General features: G+C 41.3%; 1 protein-coding gene across 1 annotated transcript; it reads left to right on the forward strand.

Moving 5' to 3' along the window:
• The first annotated feature begins 145 nt into the window (after positions 1–145).
• Positions 146–16,374, forward strand: LOC138981195 (beta-centractin). The gene is made up of 11 exons (XM_070354035.1): positions 146–260; positions 4,695–4,759; positions 5,971–6,046; positions 6,501–6,626; positions 6,981–7,105; positions 7,716–7,932; positions 8,336–8,428; positions 9,360–9,534; positions 10,105–10,166; positions 10,574–10,614; positions 13,002–16,374. Exons 1-11 carry the CDS (start codon positions 213–215, stop codon positions 13,102–13,104), a joined length of 1,131 nt encoding a protein of 376 aa, XP_070210136.1. The 5' UTR covers positions 146–212; the 3' UTR covers positions 13,105–16,374.
• Positions 16,375–16,658: the final 284 nt, after the last annotated feature.

Genomic DNA, 16,658 nt, shown 5'->3' on the forward strand with positions numbered 1-16,658 from the left:
GTTGACAAAATAAATGTAAAACATAAACACAAGAAGAAATTTGATTTCGGTATGTTATAGTTTAAGTTTGTCAGTAACATATTGAATTGCAAACTAAAACATTTAATACGAAAATATATAATTCTATTTCCGCTTTCCCAGGATACCAACTACCGGGTGTCAGATCATTAGGACAGATATTCTTCAGGCAAACAGGCATCTACTGCCTTCTCATGGATACTTACGATGTTATTGCAAACCAGCCTGTTGTTATAGACAATGTAAGTATGCATCCTGTCCACATCTGCACAAAAGACGGGTAGGAAGTCATGAATTGTGATGCTTTTTGACCGGAATCGGGACTTCCAATCTGCCTGCTCGTCTGCATGAGTCATAATACTAGCAGACAACATTCGCGAGTGGGTGTTCAGTCAATGCAGTTCAGATAAGATAATTTCGATTGTCAAACTAACTTCAAAAGTATGCATTTTGCAGATCTGTTGATATATATTTAGAAAGAATGGTATTCTATTCCTTGTGGCGATGTGGCTTGGTGTTGTGCAATGAACGCTGCATTTGGTTGAGAGAACAGACTATTATAATTTACCTCTTACCCAGGCTCTGAATGAGTGGACCATCTGTGTGCTATTGATTTGTCAGAACAATATTATACACTGCATCCTACTGTAATCGACACGGTAAATTCATAATAGTTTCTGTGCTAGTCTGTTATGAAGACCCTTCATTATTTCCAGTCTAGGTGCCTACTGCAAATTGCAATGCAGTGAGTGCATGGATCTTGATTTGCATCAAGCTTGTTACAGACACCTCTTCGCTTCCAAAATCGTCTTAGTAGCAGGGATGTTGCTACAAATTCATAGGACATTTGACCGCTTTCAGGAATTTCAATAGGACGTCAGAATTTTTTTCATTTTGAAGAATGACGCTCGCTGTGTACCACCACCCCCCACCCCCCCCTGTTTTTTTTACCCTAATGTAGCACAGGAATGCCGTTGAGTAGACCCTATCGGTATTCCAAGCTCTCGTAATCTCTCGCAAGCTTCAGAGCATAGCAAAGCATGCGGTACAGCGATCTCGTGCGAGCTGCACAAGCGAAGGTTCGAAGTTCTCGCGATGTTCAAAGCATAACAAAGAGCGTGTCTCGCGAGAGCTGCTCAGATACCGAAAAGGTCTATAGCCAAACGTAACGTGTTCAGCTTTTGTTGAGCTTTGGCAGGCTTAAGTTTAATTTTTCGGTGGCATAACTCCGTGCGCTTCGTCAAAATGTCTCGAACTGAAAGCAAAAGCAGAAGCAAGACTTAGTCAGTTGGAGTTGTCTTCCATACTCTTAACTTTAATGTGCTGCAGACGGGTGTCGCCCAAACGCAAGATCCACACTGTACAACTTTAGTGCACCTGTACGCGAGAGTGCTTGGTCGCTTTTTGAAAATGTGTATCTTGAAAGGAAAATTAACGAATATCGCGCTGTCCGAAGGAATTGAGTTCTTATTGGACAATGCCAGCACTCATTTCAAAACAATAGGACATCTGACCGCCATGCGGCTATGTGAATCTGACATTTGAGCCTCTTAATCGGTCTATGTCCGATGCCTAACGACATCCCTGTAATAGTATTGACCTTTTCAGTATCTGAGCAGCTCTCGCAAGATACCCGCAAGACACTCTTTTTTTTTTAATTGTGAAGTATTCATACGATTATATAAAACACTTGTCCGTCCACACTTAGAGTTAGAGTATGGCAATGTAATATGGTACCCTCACCTTGAATATCAATCAGTCGATATTGAAAATGTACAAAGAAGAGCACCTAAGTTACTCCCAGAATTAAGTGATCTGTCTTATGGCGAACATCTGAAAGCCCTAAATCTACCATCCCTCAAACTCAGAAGAATCAGAGGAGATCTGATTCAGACTTATAAGATTTTAAACCAACTGGACGATATTAACAGCTCATATTTTTTTGCTGAGAGTGTGTGATAAAACAAGAAATAATGTTGATAAATTGTACATACAGTTTGCAAAAACAAATGTGCGAAAGTTTACATGTAGCAATAGAGTTGCACCAGTTTGGAACTCACTGTCTCACAAAACTAAAACGGCTACTAACCTTACCAGATTCAAGAACCAACTAGACGCAGAAATATTTATGAAATCAAGTTTGTATATAGTACGATGAGTGACCATTGTCACACAAGTTACAAATTATGCATGCAATACAGACCAACGTATCTATAAGTTGTTGAACTAATGATGGGACGTAGAAAGGCCGCGAGGCCTATCTCATTCAATGAGTATACCTATAGGCTATACAGGGATGTCGTTAGGCGTCGGACATCGGACATACAACGATGAAAATCCCCAAATGTCCGATTCACATTGCCGCATGTCGGTCAGATGTCCTATCGTTTTAGCCCGAGCGTGGTCATTGTCCGATATGTACTCCATTCCTTCGGACAGCGCGATATTCGTTAATTTTCATTTCAAGATACAAATCTTCTAAAAGACCGAACGCTCTCGTGTTCAGCTGACACTGAAGTTGCCAGTGCCGCGTGCGGATCTTTTCTTTTGTCGGGAATTCCCGAACCGTTTGCGGTATGCGCCGTTTGGGTATAACCGTCTCGGTGCAGCGCACTGATCTAAAAATAGTGGATTATTTTTAGATCAGTGCATGCTACAGGAGTACGGGAGACAACTCCAACTGACTAAATTTGTCGTCTGCTTTTGTTTTCGATACGAGACGAAGCACTGAATTATGCCGCTGAAAAAAAACTAAAGCCTGCAAAAGATCAGCATTAGATCAAACCGATCATTTTGTTTTTCAACTTTTATCCAAATCATGCAGTTTGTAATCAAAGTAAGAGCTCTGAAGTTCATGTTGGTTTCTTTTTTATGGTTTCTTTGAAAGTAAACTGAAATACAACATTATACGCACACTGTGTTGATGTATTTACTATATTATGTGTGTGTTCTACAGCGCGCGCGCGTGGGTGTGTGTGTGCGTGTGTGTGTGGGCGCATGACTTTGGAACAATTCCATGGAATGTGTTATAAGCTGTTTGGCGCAAATTCATAATGTCCTATTACACTTTCTAAAAGCGGTCAAATGTCCTATTGATGCTGAAGAACTCAGGACATTTGTCCTGTAGGTATGAATTTGTAGCAACATCCCTGCCTATACTTATACCTTAAAGTTATGCTTTGAATGTTGCGAGAACTTCGAACCTCGGCTTTTGCAGCTCGCAAGAGATAGCTGTACCACGTGCTTTGCTATGCTTTAAAATTGAAGTTTGCGAGAGCTTGAGAGATCTTGGAATACCGACAGGGTCTATTACATTGGGCGTGTCAAGTCTTTTGGTATGGCCAAGTTTAATTAAGTTGATTTGTCAACAACATTTTGATCGCCTTACTCTTACTAGTGTTAGCCAATTGATATGACTACATCAGTACATGTGTGCCTTTTTACATTTACTGATTTAGTCAAGTTTTGACTAAATGTTTTAACATAGATGGGGAATAGGTTTAAGTAAGTACTGCGTTCGCACGCTTGGCGGAGACGGGCATGACCCGTCTTGGTCTTTGGGTGTGGTTACAGGTTAGTCGAGACTATCTTAATATAGTCTCGGCAATGACTTAATTGTTTTTTGGTGTTAATCTGTTAATTTGAATTGATGCCGACAGCTTGACTAAATGTTTTTATATTGCTTCACGGGACTTGTTAATTTTATTTTACTTATTTTTACTTTTAGTAATATATATGTATAGTAATTAGTAGAGTATGGCATAGTTTTACAAAGTTGCATGCCCTGTGCCCTTGCATTCTGATGCATTGTTCGAACACCCCCTGTTAAGTTGTGTTTGTTCTTGCATTTTGCTTTGAAAATTGAAGTGATCACTGTTTTTCCTCACCTGAAACAGTGGTTATTATACGTTATTTGCGTGTTTGACCAAAATATGACATTTTACACAGATCGAGACAGTCATTGTTCTCCGAGACCGCGATGAACAATGACTTTCTCGATCTGTGTAAAATGTCATATTTTGGTCAAAAACGCAAATAACATTTATGTATCGATCGAATTCCTTTCAGGTACTATGACTTTGTTGTTGTTTTGACGATTGAATGAGCCCGGGCACACACACATGCAATCAAACACATAAGCTTCATATTTGGGCGTTTCAGGTTGACCGAAACTTCAAAGGAACTACAAAACACACGTCATGTACTGACTTTGTTGTTGTTTTGACATTGAACAGCACACACACATTCGTCGCGATATAACCTTCGTGGTTGAAAACGACGTTAAACACCAAATAAAGAAAGAAAGCACACACACATGCAATCAAACACATGACGTGTGTTTTGTAGTTCCTTTAAAGTTTCGGTCAACCTGAAACGCCCAATTATAAAGTTTTGTAGGCCTCTGACGTCACATGACTCAAAGAAGGGAAATCCAATCTCCAATCGATACATAATCTCTTATGGTTACAGTCACAGTTTGCCTCTTTAATTGTTTGTAATGGTTAATTATTGTGTTTTAATTAATTGATTAATGTTTTAATTAATTATCATCTGTTGAACTTGAAGTCTTTCTTGGAGTAAAGAGTATTTTGTCACTATTCTTCTTAAATTGTGTGTGCTTGCTCTTTCCCCTTTACATTTAATTTATGTTAAATGTTTGTGTCATTCACTTGCAGGGGTCAGGGGTTGTCAAAGCTGGTTTTGCTGGTGATCAGGTGCCAAAGTACATATTTCCAAATTTGTAAGTTCTAACTTAACTTAGTACCACCTTTGTCAAAATGCAATTGCTTGTCAATTGTCATTTGAACTATGATCTTATTACTGATAGACATGTATAGATCATTTAGATTATATTTCCTGTTTAGTCAATAGACGATTTTTGGTAGTAACTCCGTTGGGTTTGTATGGGTTGTGGAAGAGTTAATATCCTTGCCTTTTCTCAGACAAACACTGGAGGGGCCTATCCACGTGTTTCCGACACACCCCTCGCTAGTGATTGGCCCCTCCAATGTTTGTCAGAGGAAACGCGAGGGTGTTCACTCTTCCACAACCCATACAAACCCGACAAGAGTTGTGTTTCGCAATTTGTCTATTGGGATACTGCACATTACTAAATTATAGTAAATAGCATATGAAGTTGTGATCAGGAATATGAAGTGGCTGGGGGATAGCTCAGTCGAAAGCGTGCTGGCGTTGAAACCAGTTGGCCATTTTCGGTGTGGGATTTGAACCCGGGTCTTGACAGGCGCAATGGCGTAGTGGGTAAGACGTCAGCGTTCCACGTGGAAGGTTGAGTATTTGAATCCTGGCCGAGCGTCGTGGTCAACTTATACATGTGCAGACCTGCTACTGCTAGTGCCTTGTCCCCCTTCGTGTGTACATGCAAGAACAAGACCAAGTGCAAACAGAAAAGATGGCTGTCGAATGGCGGATTAATAATAAAAATTATCATAGTTCATGCATGTATGTATGTAAAAACATAAGAGTGCATGGGAGTTGAAGCCCATGAACACGGAAGAAGAAGCGTTTTTTGGCGGCAGATTAATTTCTCAAGAGTCAACTTTGTGCAGACCCAGCCCCAGTGTCCAAACATTCCCTTGTGCAGATATGCACAAAGTAAAGATCCCACATGCACAGCAAACGTCTCAGGGTCTGGAAAACACAGACACGTGCTGCAAAAAAAATTGGTAGCTCCATCCAGATACTGCATCAGTGCATGACAATTGTTTTCCCAGGGGTAAACCTGAATTATGTCCCTCACATGAGGGTAACTTGACACCGACACTTAGTGACAGGACAATATGATATTACCTAACCTCACCTTACCTATGAAAGAATCTGCCAGGCACATTTATTATAAACTGAACATAGTCTTTTATGGTTTGAAATATTATTACAATTTGCATGTACTAGAAATGAAAATCCTGATCACTGTCAATTTTGGTGTTACAGCATTGGACGCCCGAAGCATGTACGAGTCATGGCTGGAGCTCTTGAGGGGGATACTTTCATTGGCCCAGAAGCTGAGGTAAAACTTGACATTCACACGTACATGCTAATTCAGATGCTCTTTGCTTTAGTTTTACTCTCGCTTTCAGTCTCAGTCAAGGACTGTTGTGAACAGAATTACAACTGCAGGAAAGTGAGCTAGTGATATTAATGATGATGTATCATTATCAGTATCCTCCTCAGCTATGGCACCTTTACTTCTGCTTGCTCTGACTACTTACTTTAGTTTTAAAGTCCTTTTTGCTTCTTGTCGAACACATTATGACCTCAGCCGTTGTCCCCCACTTCCTCTGATCTCTGGCTGCTCTTTTAGGCCCCCTTCCCCCCCCCCCCCCCCCCTCCCCAGGTGTGACTGGTGGCTTGCAGTTTTGCATTATGTAGATTGTTGGAAAGAAGCAAAACTTAATACAATCATGTATGTAGTAACCTTTTATGTTCCTTTCTTACATTTTGTTCTGTTATGTTTGGTTTAGGAGCACAGAGGACTGATGTCCATTCGCTATCCAATGGAGCATGGTATTGTGAAAGACTGGAATGACATGGAACGCATTTGGCAGTACATCTACTCCAAAGACCAGCTGCAGACATTTTCAGAAGAGGTTAGTTATACAGGAGAGTTTCCATATAATTTGATCCAGAACTGATTTTCCTTTCTCTGTGTCAGTGTGTGTGTCTCTCTGTATCCGTTTCTCTGTCTCTTACTTGCTTGTGTGTTTGCTTTGCTGGTGGTATGATCTTTCTGTGATTACATGAACGTTGATGGGCTTTGCAAATTCGTTTTCATGAAGGGTCAGTTTTCCACCTTTCTTTCTCTATAAATACTTGTTAACACTTGTCACATTTCATCATACCCTGTTGTTGGTTTGTGCAGCGATATATGATATGTATATATATATTCATTGAAGATGGTTGCTGAAATGACCGCTGACGTAATTATGTTTTGTGTTCACTAGCATCCTGTGCTACTGACAGAAGCTCCACTCAATCCCAGAAGAAATCGTGAAAAAGCTGCTGAGATCTTTTTTGAGACCTTCAACGTGCCTGCTCTCTTCATTTCCATGCAAGCTGTGCTCAGTCTGTAAGTTGGTAGTTATAGAAAACACATGTATGCACACACTGATCCATATGCACACACACGCACAGTCTCTCTTTCTTTCTCTCTCATTCTTAGTCTTACTCGCTCTCTAAAAACAGAACAAAACTGTGCTCATTTGGCGCAGTTATTATGACGCTCTGTGAACTCTGTTTGATGGCACTATAAGTGGCAGAGGCATCATCTTTCTTTTATGTACTTCATAGCACTGCACAAAATGCTTTGGCTGAAGCGAAGCGTGGCTGAGATGGTAACAAGCATAAATGTTTGTAAACATGTTCAATGCTAACCGGGTCTGAGGTGCACAAACTGAAAGTGGGTGCCACCCAAACGGGAGAAAACAAGCCGCGGGGTGAAGAGTACAGATGCTAAAAGTAATTTACTGAACACAGACTAAGAGAAGACATTTTCGAGGACAAGCATGTAGCTTGCGTCAAGCTCTGTTAATGTTTGTATTCAAATTTTAAGAACAGTATGTATGATAACATTACCATTTTAAAAGGAGAATAACTCAGCTAACACTCCAGTCAATGATTATATTGATTCAAATTTCAAAAACAGTATGCATTATCTTTTTCTACGTCACGCATTTTAGGTACGCCACAGGCCGAACGACAGGTGTAGTACTGGATGCGGGCGATGGTGTGACCCATGCGGTGCCAGTGTACGAGGGTTTTGCCATGCCCCACAGCATCATGAGGGTGGATGTGGCGGGCAGGGACGTATCCCGCTACCTGCGACTGCTGCTGCGCAAGGAGGGGATGGACCTCCACACCAGTGCTGAGTTTGAGGTCGTCAGACAGATCAAAGAGGTCAGGGCTGACAAGGGTTAATAATGACACTAATACGGGATTTTGTTAAAGCGCAGAAATTTAGGGAGGCCCTGCTCAAAGCGTTGAACAGTCAAAGTAAAGAGATAAGTAGTAACAACAATATCAGCAGAAGTGTGGTTGTTGTTAGTTTGTGTTTGTGTGTGTGAGAGTGAGTGTGTGGTTTTGTATGCCTGTGTCTGTCTGTGTGCGTTCAATTACAACCCTTGCCTTGTGTGGGGTGGTAGTAAGTCGATGTAGCAGCAGACTTTTTTTTCACACAAGTCGCCACATTTCATGAACAAATCCTTGCTGCTACATGCTGAAATTAAAAGCAGTTGACTATTGAGCATGAAAATAGCAGCATGTTGATGGCAAAAATTGATTGCTTGTGTTTGTGTTTCAGAGGACATGTTACCTGTCCATCAACCCCCTGAAAGAGGAGAGTGTTGACACAGAGAAGGTCCAGTACACTCTACCTGATGGAAACACAGTAGAGGTAAGCCACCCACCAACATATATCGTCGCTGTCGTGCACTAACCGTGCAACTGCAGAATCAGTGATTTTACAGGAGCCTCAAAAAACGCGTTGTCGACGGCTGCAACGTCATCCCACATTTGACATGAACTTGTTTCTTATGCTTTACCTATGTGTAAACATGTGATATAATAAAAAAAAAAGCAAACTATCTAAAATGTTCGTATTATTTCAGTTACACGCTTGACGACAGAAAATCTGACTGAAGTTACACGGGTAGAGAGAGAGCTAACCGTGTAAGTGGCACATATATGTCAAGAGAGAGAGAGCCTAACCGTGTAAGTGGCACTCCTAACGAACTCTCATGCACATACACGGTTAGCGTGTCCGAGAAAACAGGATTTCCGGTAAATGCGTTTACAACATGTGACAAATTAGAGCATTTCCATTGGTCGCAGACACAAGATATTTATAGAAGACATGTGTGAAGTCTGTGATTAGGGTTTGAGATGAAAAAACATTTTTGTCATATTTTGTCAGTTACACGGTTAGCGCACGACAGCGACGATATGTACTCTGACCAACGGGTCATACCTTGGTGGTCATTTACCCTGCTCATTGTCTTGAACGTGTGCTAGGCCCCTTTTAGTGTAGACAATCTGTCTTGATAAGGATGAGGAGATTGGGTACAATGATCAATCATTCAGTGATGCACTCTGACAAACCCAGTGCGGTGTAATGTTACTCTTGATTCTTACCACCAACAAAGAAGAAGAACCTGGGGGTTTTTGGCGGCAGCATTTGTTTTTGGTTGTTTTATGAGGTTTTTTACTTGGTGGTTTGTACTACTAGGCCTTTCGCAAAACTTCACATACTTTTCTACCAAACTTGTGCGTTTTCACTCTCCACTGTGCATTCCAATTGCTTACCAGTAACTGATCTGTTGTTTCAGATTGGACCAGCTCGATTCCGAGCACCAGAACTGCTGTTTAGACCCGATCTGATTGGTGAGGAATGCGAGGGAATCCACGAGGTGCTATCCTATTCCATACAGAAGTCAGACGTTGATCTCAGGAAAACCCTCTACTCAAACATTGTTCTTTCTGGCGGCTCTACACTATTCAAAGGTACATTCTTGGAACAGCAGAGCTTTTCCTCTGTGACAAAGAAATACAGGTTGAAGTTGAGCTCAGTCCACGAGGATCATTGGTGGGACACATGGGATGAATCAGCTGCAACTGTCCTATGAGATTGCAAAACAGTGGCAAAGTCCCTTTACATGTAACTGTAAGAGTTTGAAGGGGAAAAAAACCCAGCTGTAACATTTGATATTTGCAGGGGCTTCCTTCAGCATTGAAGTCATGCACATGATATTTTTGGTGGGGCCTGTTAGCTTCTTTTGCAGAGGGGGGGGGGGGGGGTGGGGGGGAGTCAGGGTCAGGGTCAGGGATGAGGATTGGGACGAGAGAGGGAAGGAGGGGAAAGGGACAGGAAGCTGAGGATTATTTTCTCTCTGTGGCTTTCATGTGTGTTTGATAGAGTTTTTGCAAGTTTATGTTTCATAACTTTTAGACATTGTTTGCAGAGGAACAGCAGAGAGTAACCCATTGATTGTTTAAGACAGGGTGAAGCAGACAGTTTAGAAGATACTGTTGTTAGTTTTTGTTCTAAAACAATTAATTTTTCTTTCTCTCCAGGTTTCGGTGATAGACTGTTGAGTGAACTGAAGAAATTAGCGCCTAAAGACATCAAGATTAGGGTGAGTGTGCTTTGGTGTTGTTTTTCGGTGTCTCGTTTGTTTAGAAATGAAGTAGGTTGGGTGCATCTTTCTGTTGAACCCACAGAAAATGAAGGTGCTTCATCAGGGTGCATGATACACAGCCAACAGTACACTGTTCTTTTCTCAGATGCTAAGGAGAACTTTTAGGTCTGGTCTATTGTACATCTACCTGTGTGAAAACTTGCACAGTTCATTTGTCTGTTGACAGATACTTAAAAAAAGGTTGAAAGAAATGTTTGCCATTGCCTGAGCAGTTTGAAAATCTGCCATCGAAGTATGATGGCATGAATACAGATGAACAGCTCCCCAGATTGTTGTAGGGATTTATCATTGCCTACGCAATATGAAACCTAAAGTAAAATGTGAGTCCTTGTTTTGTTTTACAGATATCCGCACCACAAGAAAGACTGTATTCCACATGGATTGGGTGAGTCTTTCTTTTTGTTAAATCATATTTTAGAAATGTGTTGCTGTCTCCGTTTATCAGACTGTTCACTTTTGAAGACTACCTGTAAGTGTAAGACTCCCCTCAAGAAAATATGAAACTTCCATGGGTGGGATTCTTCTGATATATGCCGGAAATCCGGATTCGTTATGTCTGTGGTGACGCTTTTTTGGTTGTACAGCAGTCCCTGCAATGTACGGCCCCCGGCGTGAGCGGACACCTGACATGTACGGACACATTTGCTCGGCACGGAGTGTTTTCCTTCTATATTTGCCCCCCCTTAAACGGACACCTGCAAAACGTGGACGCGGACACTCATTTTCGGTCCCAACAGCAGGTCATACCTCCAATGTACGGACAGACCATCCTCAAATTTTCACCACAACAAAATCGATAACAGAGCAGTCCGGCTCTTGGTACAAAGATCACAGCCGCAATGGTGTGATGACAGTCACTGATAACTTGAGTGCACGTGTACCCATCGTGTGTCTGTGTGTAACCTCTTTCATTGACAAGATACTCTTGTTTCCCCTCAGCCTTGACCAGTGAGTCGGTTGCCTAATCTATGAACCCTTCAGTTGTCTTGCTTTGTCAAAAGTTACGACACAGTCAACTGGTTTTGCTCTGAGTGAACAGTGCAGCTGGCCTCTCTGGCCACAGCCCCCAACAGTACATGGCTGGAGGGAGTGAGAGAGAGAAAGGGGGGGGGGGGGGTGGAGGGTTAACTGGCTAAACTCTGTGGGGTGTCCGGTGTCACCGCATGTCAGCAGGAAGAGCATTGGAGAGAAATAGAGAGGTGTACTCTTCCACACAATTTCCAAGCATCAGTTGTCACGGCTTGGGGTAGGCATTAGTCATTTAGTGAGGGAGAGTGGGAGCTGTGTTATGTACAGTGTATTTCCGACTGAAGAGTGAAAAGTCACTGCCATGCCACATGATCGGCATGCAGTCAATAAAGCCAGACAAGAAACAAATAAATTACTTGATTATGACATGCAGCTCTATCTGCTGCTATTTATTCAAACTGGTTTTCAAGCTTATTCTTGCAAAGCATCTGCACATGCTCCTCTGTGCTGTGTTTGTGTGGCTGCTTTCGTATGTCAGTGCATGGTGAGTGTGTTCACTGCCTTGAGGATTTATTTTATCTCTTCTTTTCAACACTTTTCATACAAATCCTTTTTACAGAACGTTTAAAGAAGTATTAGGAGTTTATTGTTATTGTTTAGTACTAGTAGTCACAAGAAGTGATTAGCATAGACTCAATCCTGTTGTTTGTGTGTCTGTGTGAGTGTATGGGGGAGGGGGTGGTGTGGTCACCCCTCCCGTGACCGGACACCTGCAATGTACGGACAGTTTTGCTATGGCCCAAGGGTGTCCGTTCATGAGAGGGACTGCTGTAAATTATACAAATCCTTCAGCATCTGGGGGCCCCCAGACCCCCCCTTAACATTCTTCAGCATCTGGGGGCCCCCAGACCCCCCCTTAAAATCCTTCAGCATCTGGGGGCCCCCAGACCCCCCCTTAACATTCTTCAGCATCTGGGGGCCCCCGGACCCCCCCCTTAACATTCTTCAGGATTCATGACATTTTTCAGTCCCACCCATGAACTTCATTAGATCATTAATTAAATTACATTTTCTCATTGGCTGTCAGTGTCACGACCAAGAGATTTTACAGTTGGTATGGGACAGTGTAAACTATAGCTTGTTTAATGTTTGTTGAGAACATGTGAAGAATGCATGTTTTATGAGAATATCTTTCTTTTGAAGATCAGTTTAGGTCCACATAAGGCAAAAACAGCATATTTTGTGTGTGTGTTTCTTTTAGCAAAGCTTTGTATAATGTGTTTTTTGTGTGCCCGCCCTATGTTTCAGAGGGTCCATCTTAGCTTCCTTAGACACGTTCAGAAAGATGTGGGTTTCCAAGCAAAGCTTTGTATAATGTGTTTTTTGTGTGCCTGCCCTGTGTTTCAGAGGGTCCATCTTAGCTTCCTTAGACACGTTCAGAAAGATGTGGGTTTCCAAGCAAAGCTTTGTATAATGTGTTTTTTGTGTGCCTGCCCTGTGTTTCAGAGGGTCCATCTTAGCTTCCTTAGACACGTTCAGAAAGATGTGGGTTTCCAAGCAAAGCTTTGTATAATGTATTTTTTGTGTGCCTGCCCTGTGTTTCAGAGGGTCCATCTTAGCTTCCTTAGACACGTTCAGAAAGATGTGGGTTTCCAAGCAAAGCTTTGTATAATGTATTTTTTGTGTGCCTGCCCTGTGTTTCAGAGGGTCCATCTTAGCTTCCTTGGACACGTTCAGAAAGATGTGGGTTTCCAAGCAAAGCTTTGTATAATGTATTTTTTGTGTGCCTGCCCTGTGTTTCAGAGGGTCCATCTTAGCTTCCTTAGACACGTTCAGAAAGATGTGGGTTTCCAAGCGAGAGTACCACGAGGAGGGAGTGAAAGCGATACACCGGAAAACATTCTAGTGACGTCAAAACGGTGCAGGGGCCACCACCGCAGTTTGTCGGTCATACCAAGCATCATCATCATCATCATCGTCTCCTTCAGCGATCACTCCAAGGAACCAAGGCTGACCATGGAATGCATCCTTCATTTGTTTGTTTCTTGGTGCTGCTGTCTAGTCCAAGCGCAGGTGTACGGCAAATGGATTGAATCTGTCATGTTTTGTCGTTGCTTGGGAGCGCCTGAGACTTACTGGCCTAGCTATCATATATCCAAGGCCAGTGAATGCTGGTGTAGCTTATGAAGGGAAGAATGGTTGTCTTTTTCCAAAAAGAACAAAATTAATACTCCACACTGCAGTCAAGAGGTCTCATTGAATTGTTAATATTGTTGACGAGAACAGTAATTTGGAGCAAGTACTTGCAGGCATTTTGTTACTCTAGTCTATTAGCCTCACTGCGTTGAGGTCAATCTGGTGAATTATGAGGTAGCATAATTCAATCACATGGCATTTGCCTTAGCAAAACAAGCCTAGAAAGCTGGAAAAAAAACAAGCCAATTGGTTTTTAATGCTGCATGTAAACAAGAAGGGGTGCACTTTCACTGCACACCGGTACAAAGACTCTCTGGTTTACTCAGGATGCATCAAATAGATGTGATTCAATCTTTTATTACAGTAATTTAAAGGGGCTTTTGCATTGTAGTAGATGAATCGGACAGGAGATTCTGCGGATGTACATTGATTTGACATGCATGTACAGTACTGAGTTCTGAACAGATGTTAAGTCTTAAATGGATGTAAATGGACACTATTTTTGTTGAGGAAGGAGAAGGAGGGGGCGGGGGGGTCTATCATTTCAACCCACCACATTATCCTACACCACTTCATCATGCCTTGTACATGTCATGTGATACATGCTATTTATGTTCATCACGATCACCCTGTTCATTTTTGGTCATTGCACAAAGTGCAAAGAGATTCTATCAACTGCCTGTGCATGTTATTTTTTACTTTGTGATGTAGTGAACGCTTGCTTGTTATGATTTATGATTGTAGTCAGCCTTTACAAAGGCTGTTTCGTCCTAAATCTCTTTGTTGCTTCTTGTAGCGTGACCTTGGGGTTAGTTTTTAATATCTTCTCTCAATACCCACCCTTATTTCTTATCTTTGCCCTCGAGTAAAAAGTTAACAAAAAATACAATCCATAATTAGGGGGGGAAAACGGTGTGAATGAATGGTTTGGTTTTGGCATGCTTGTACAAGTTGTTGTATTAGGTCTTGTTATATATGATTTTATGGTAGTTTATTCAAGCGCAAGTTTACGCCCCCGTTGATTTGAGAAATCGAAAAGCAAGGCGGGAAAGCAAAGCGGGAAAGCAAGGCGGGAAAGCAAGGCGGGAAAGCACACTTCTTTTATAAACAAGTGGGAAAGACATTGTTCCTCGTCCCAGCACTGTGGAAAAAAATGCCATCAGAGTGATGTGTTTCTCTCTGGACATCCTCTGGATCGGCTTTTACACAGTGAGGTATTTTGTAAATACACTTATGTTCTATGTGTGCTACATGATAATAGTCATAAGTAAGTACAGATAGGCAGATTCGAATTATTATATTGGGCGGGGATGTAGCTCAGTCGGTAGCTCGCTGGATTTGTATCCAGTTGGCCGCTGTCAGCGTGAGTTCGTCCCCACGTTCGGCGAGAGATTTATTTCTCAGAGTCAACTTTGTGTGCAGACTCTCCTTGGTGTCCGAACACCCCCGTGTGTACACGCAAGCACAAGACCAAGTGTGCACGAAAAAGATCCTGTAATCCATGTCAGAGTTCGGTGGATTATAGAAACACGAAAATACCCAGCATGCTTCCTCCGAAAACGGCGTATGGCTGCCTAAATGGCGGGGTAAAAAACGATCATACACGTAAAATTCCACTCATGCAAAAAACACGAGTGTACGTGGGAGTTTCAGCCCACGAACGCAGAAGAAGAAGAAGAAGAAGAATGATTATATTTTCTGCATGTAAATCATTTTACACACTTCAGCTTTCAGGGTTACCTGGGTTTTTTTCATGCACAAGACTGATTGAAGGAAATATTCTGCATAGAACTTGTATCTGGTGATATATATCGGGACAAGCTATTATTAAAGTGTATGCTTGTGCTTCCAGAGTTTGTGTATCAAATGCTGTTACCAACATCTGACATAATACATTTGGCAAGTCCGCAAATACAAGTGTGTCCCAGTACTTTCTGTTTCACATCCGATGTAAATGGAGTTACAGTCTTGCGTGAAGTATCTGCTTTTTCAACAGTATCTTGTGATCAATGAAGCCTTCAAGGAGAAAATCTCTCACTATCAGTGCAATATTTGGGGGATGTGTTTTAGTTTGTGGAAGTGATAGTGATGAATCATCTTAGGGTCCTTGCATTAACATTTCCCACAAAATCCATTAATCCTTAAGTGTAATTGTTTTCATGTCCGAGTTTGCATAACTTCCATGTACTTATGAATCCTTTTTTAAGTGTGACAGTTGTCCTTCCTTGTTCCCTTATTGATAATACATGTAGCAGGATCTTTCTTCTAGGTCCTTTTTTCCTCAGTCAGAGTCAGTCAGGTGTTTTGTTATCTTTGTGTGCCCTCCTGTCATCAAGAAAATAATGTAACAAGTCAGAGGGATGTGGAACTCTCAAGTTTCTGCTTACAGCACCAAACTGAAGACCATGATTATTTTACCGAGACAGATGGATACTGCTTTGTTGTGATCTGTCTCTATTTTTGTCTTCAAATGGTCACAAATTTCATGCATTTCCCTTTTTAAAGAATACGCCAAATGGCTGTTATGGTTTTCTGGAAAACTTTTCCTTGTATCAATCTGAGGATCTGTGATTGCTTTGCATTACATACAACTTGAATAGAAGTTAACAATTTCTTCTTGGACTACATTGTGACTTTTTGTTAATTTGAAGTGGATTCTATACTAATATGACAGGTGTAGTATGGGGAAGTTTTTATGGAAAAAAAATTTTTTATTTGTTCAAACTGACTGGCTGATTTTTTACTTTCTTGCCATGACTTTAATTAGCTAGATATTGGTTATTGGTGAATAAATTCAAAGAAACTGTTTATGCATTTCAGTGCTTCTTTGTTTTTTGCATTGTTTTATAAATTGTACATGAACAGAACAAACTAAGCCAGATGAAATCATGAAATTGAATATTTCTGTGTGTTTGAGTTGACCATCCCTGTTCCATATGTGCTGATGAATTTAAATTTGAAGAAACATATTGAAAATAGACCTGTGTGTTTGTGTATGTGTATGGGAGACCAATTAAAACACCAAACACAAAAAAAAGTGCAACATGCACGATAATCACTAAACTGAACTCTTCTTATGTTTCTCATAAAATATTTATTGGAAGAAGAAAAAAATTTTTTTTATCATCCATGCAGTCCATAAAACACGACCTGACTCAGAAAATGAATTACATGTATAACTATAACGTAGAAAAAAACATCTATACATGTATGCAGCTTTTTTTTAATCTGTACATGGATATACATGCAGCATATTTGACTCGC

Source organism: Littorina saxatilis, linkage group LG12 (assembly GCF_037325665.1).
Source record: "Littorina saxatilis isolate snail1 linkage group LG12, US_GU_Lsax_2.0, whole genome shotgun sequence".
In the NCBI taxonomy this organism is placed as follows: Eukaryota; Metazoa; Mollusca; class Gastropoda; order Littorinimorpha; family Littorinidae; genus Littorina; species Littorina saxatilis.

Coding starts and splice junctions, on each gene's coding strand:
- LOC138981195 (XM_070354035.1), top strand. CDS start 213: ATGGATACTTACGATGTTATTGCAAACCAGCCTGTTGTTATAGACAAT. Junction 6,627..6,980: donor TGCAGACATTTTCAGAAGAG/GTTAGTTATACA, acceptor TGTGTTCACTAG/CATCCTGTGCTACTGACAGA. Junction 9,535..10,104: donor CGGCTCTACACTATTCAAAG/GTACATTCTTGG, acceptor CTTTCTCTCCAG/GTTTCGGTGATAGACTGTTG.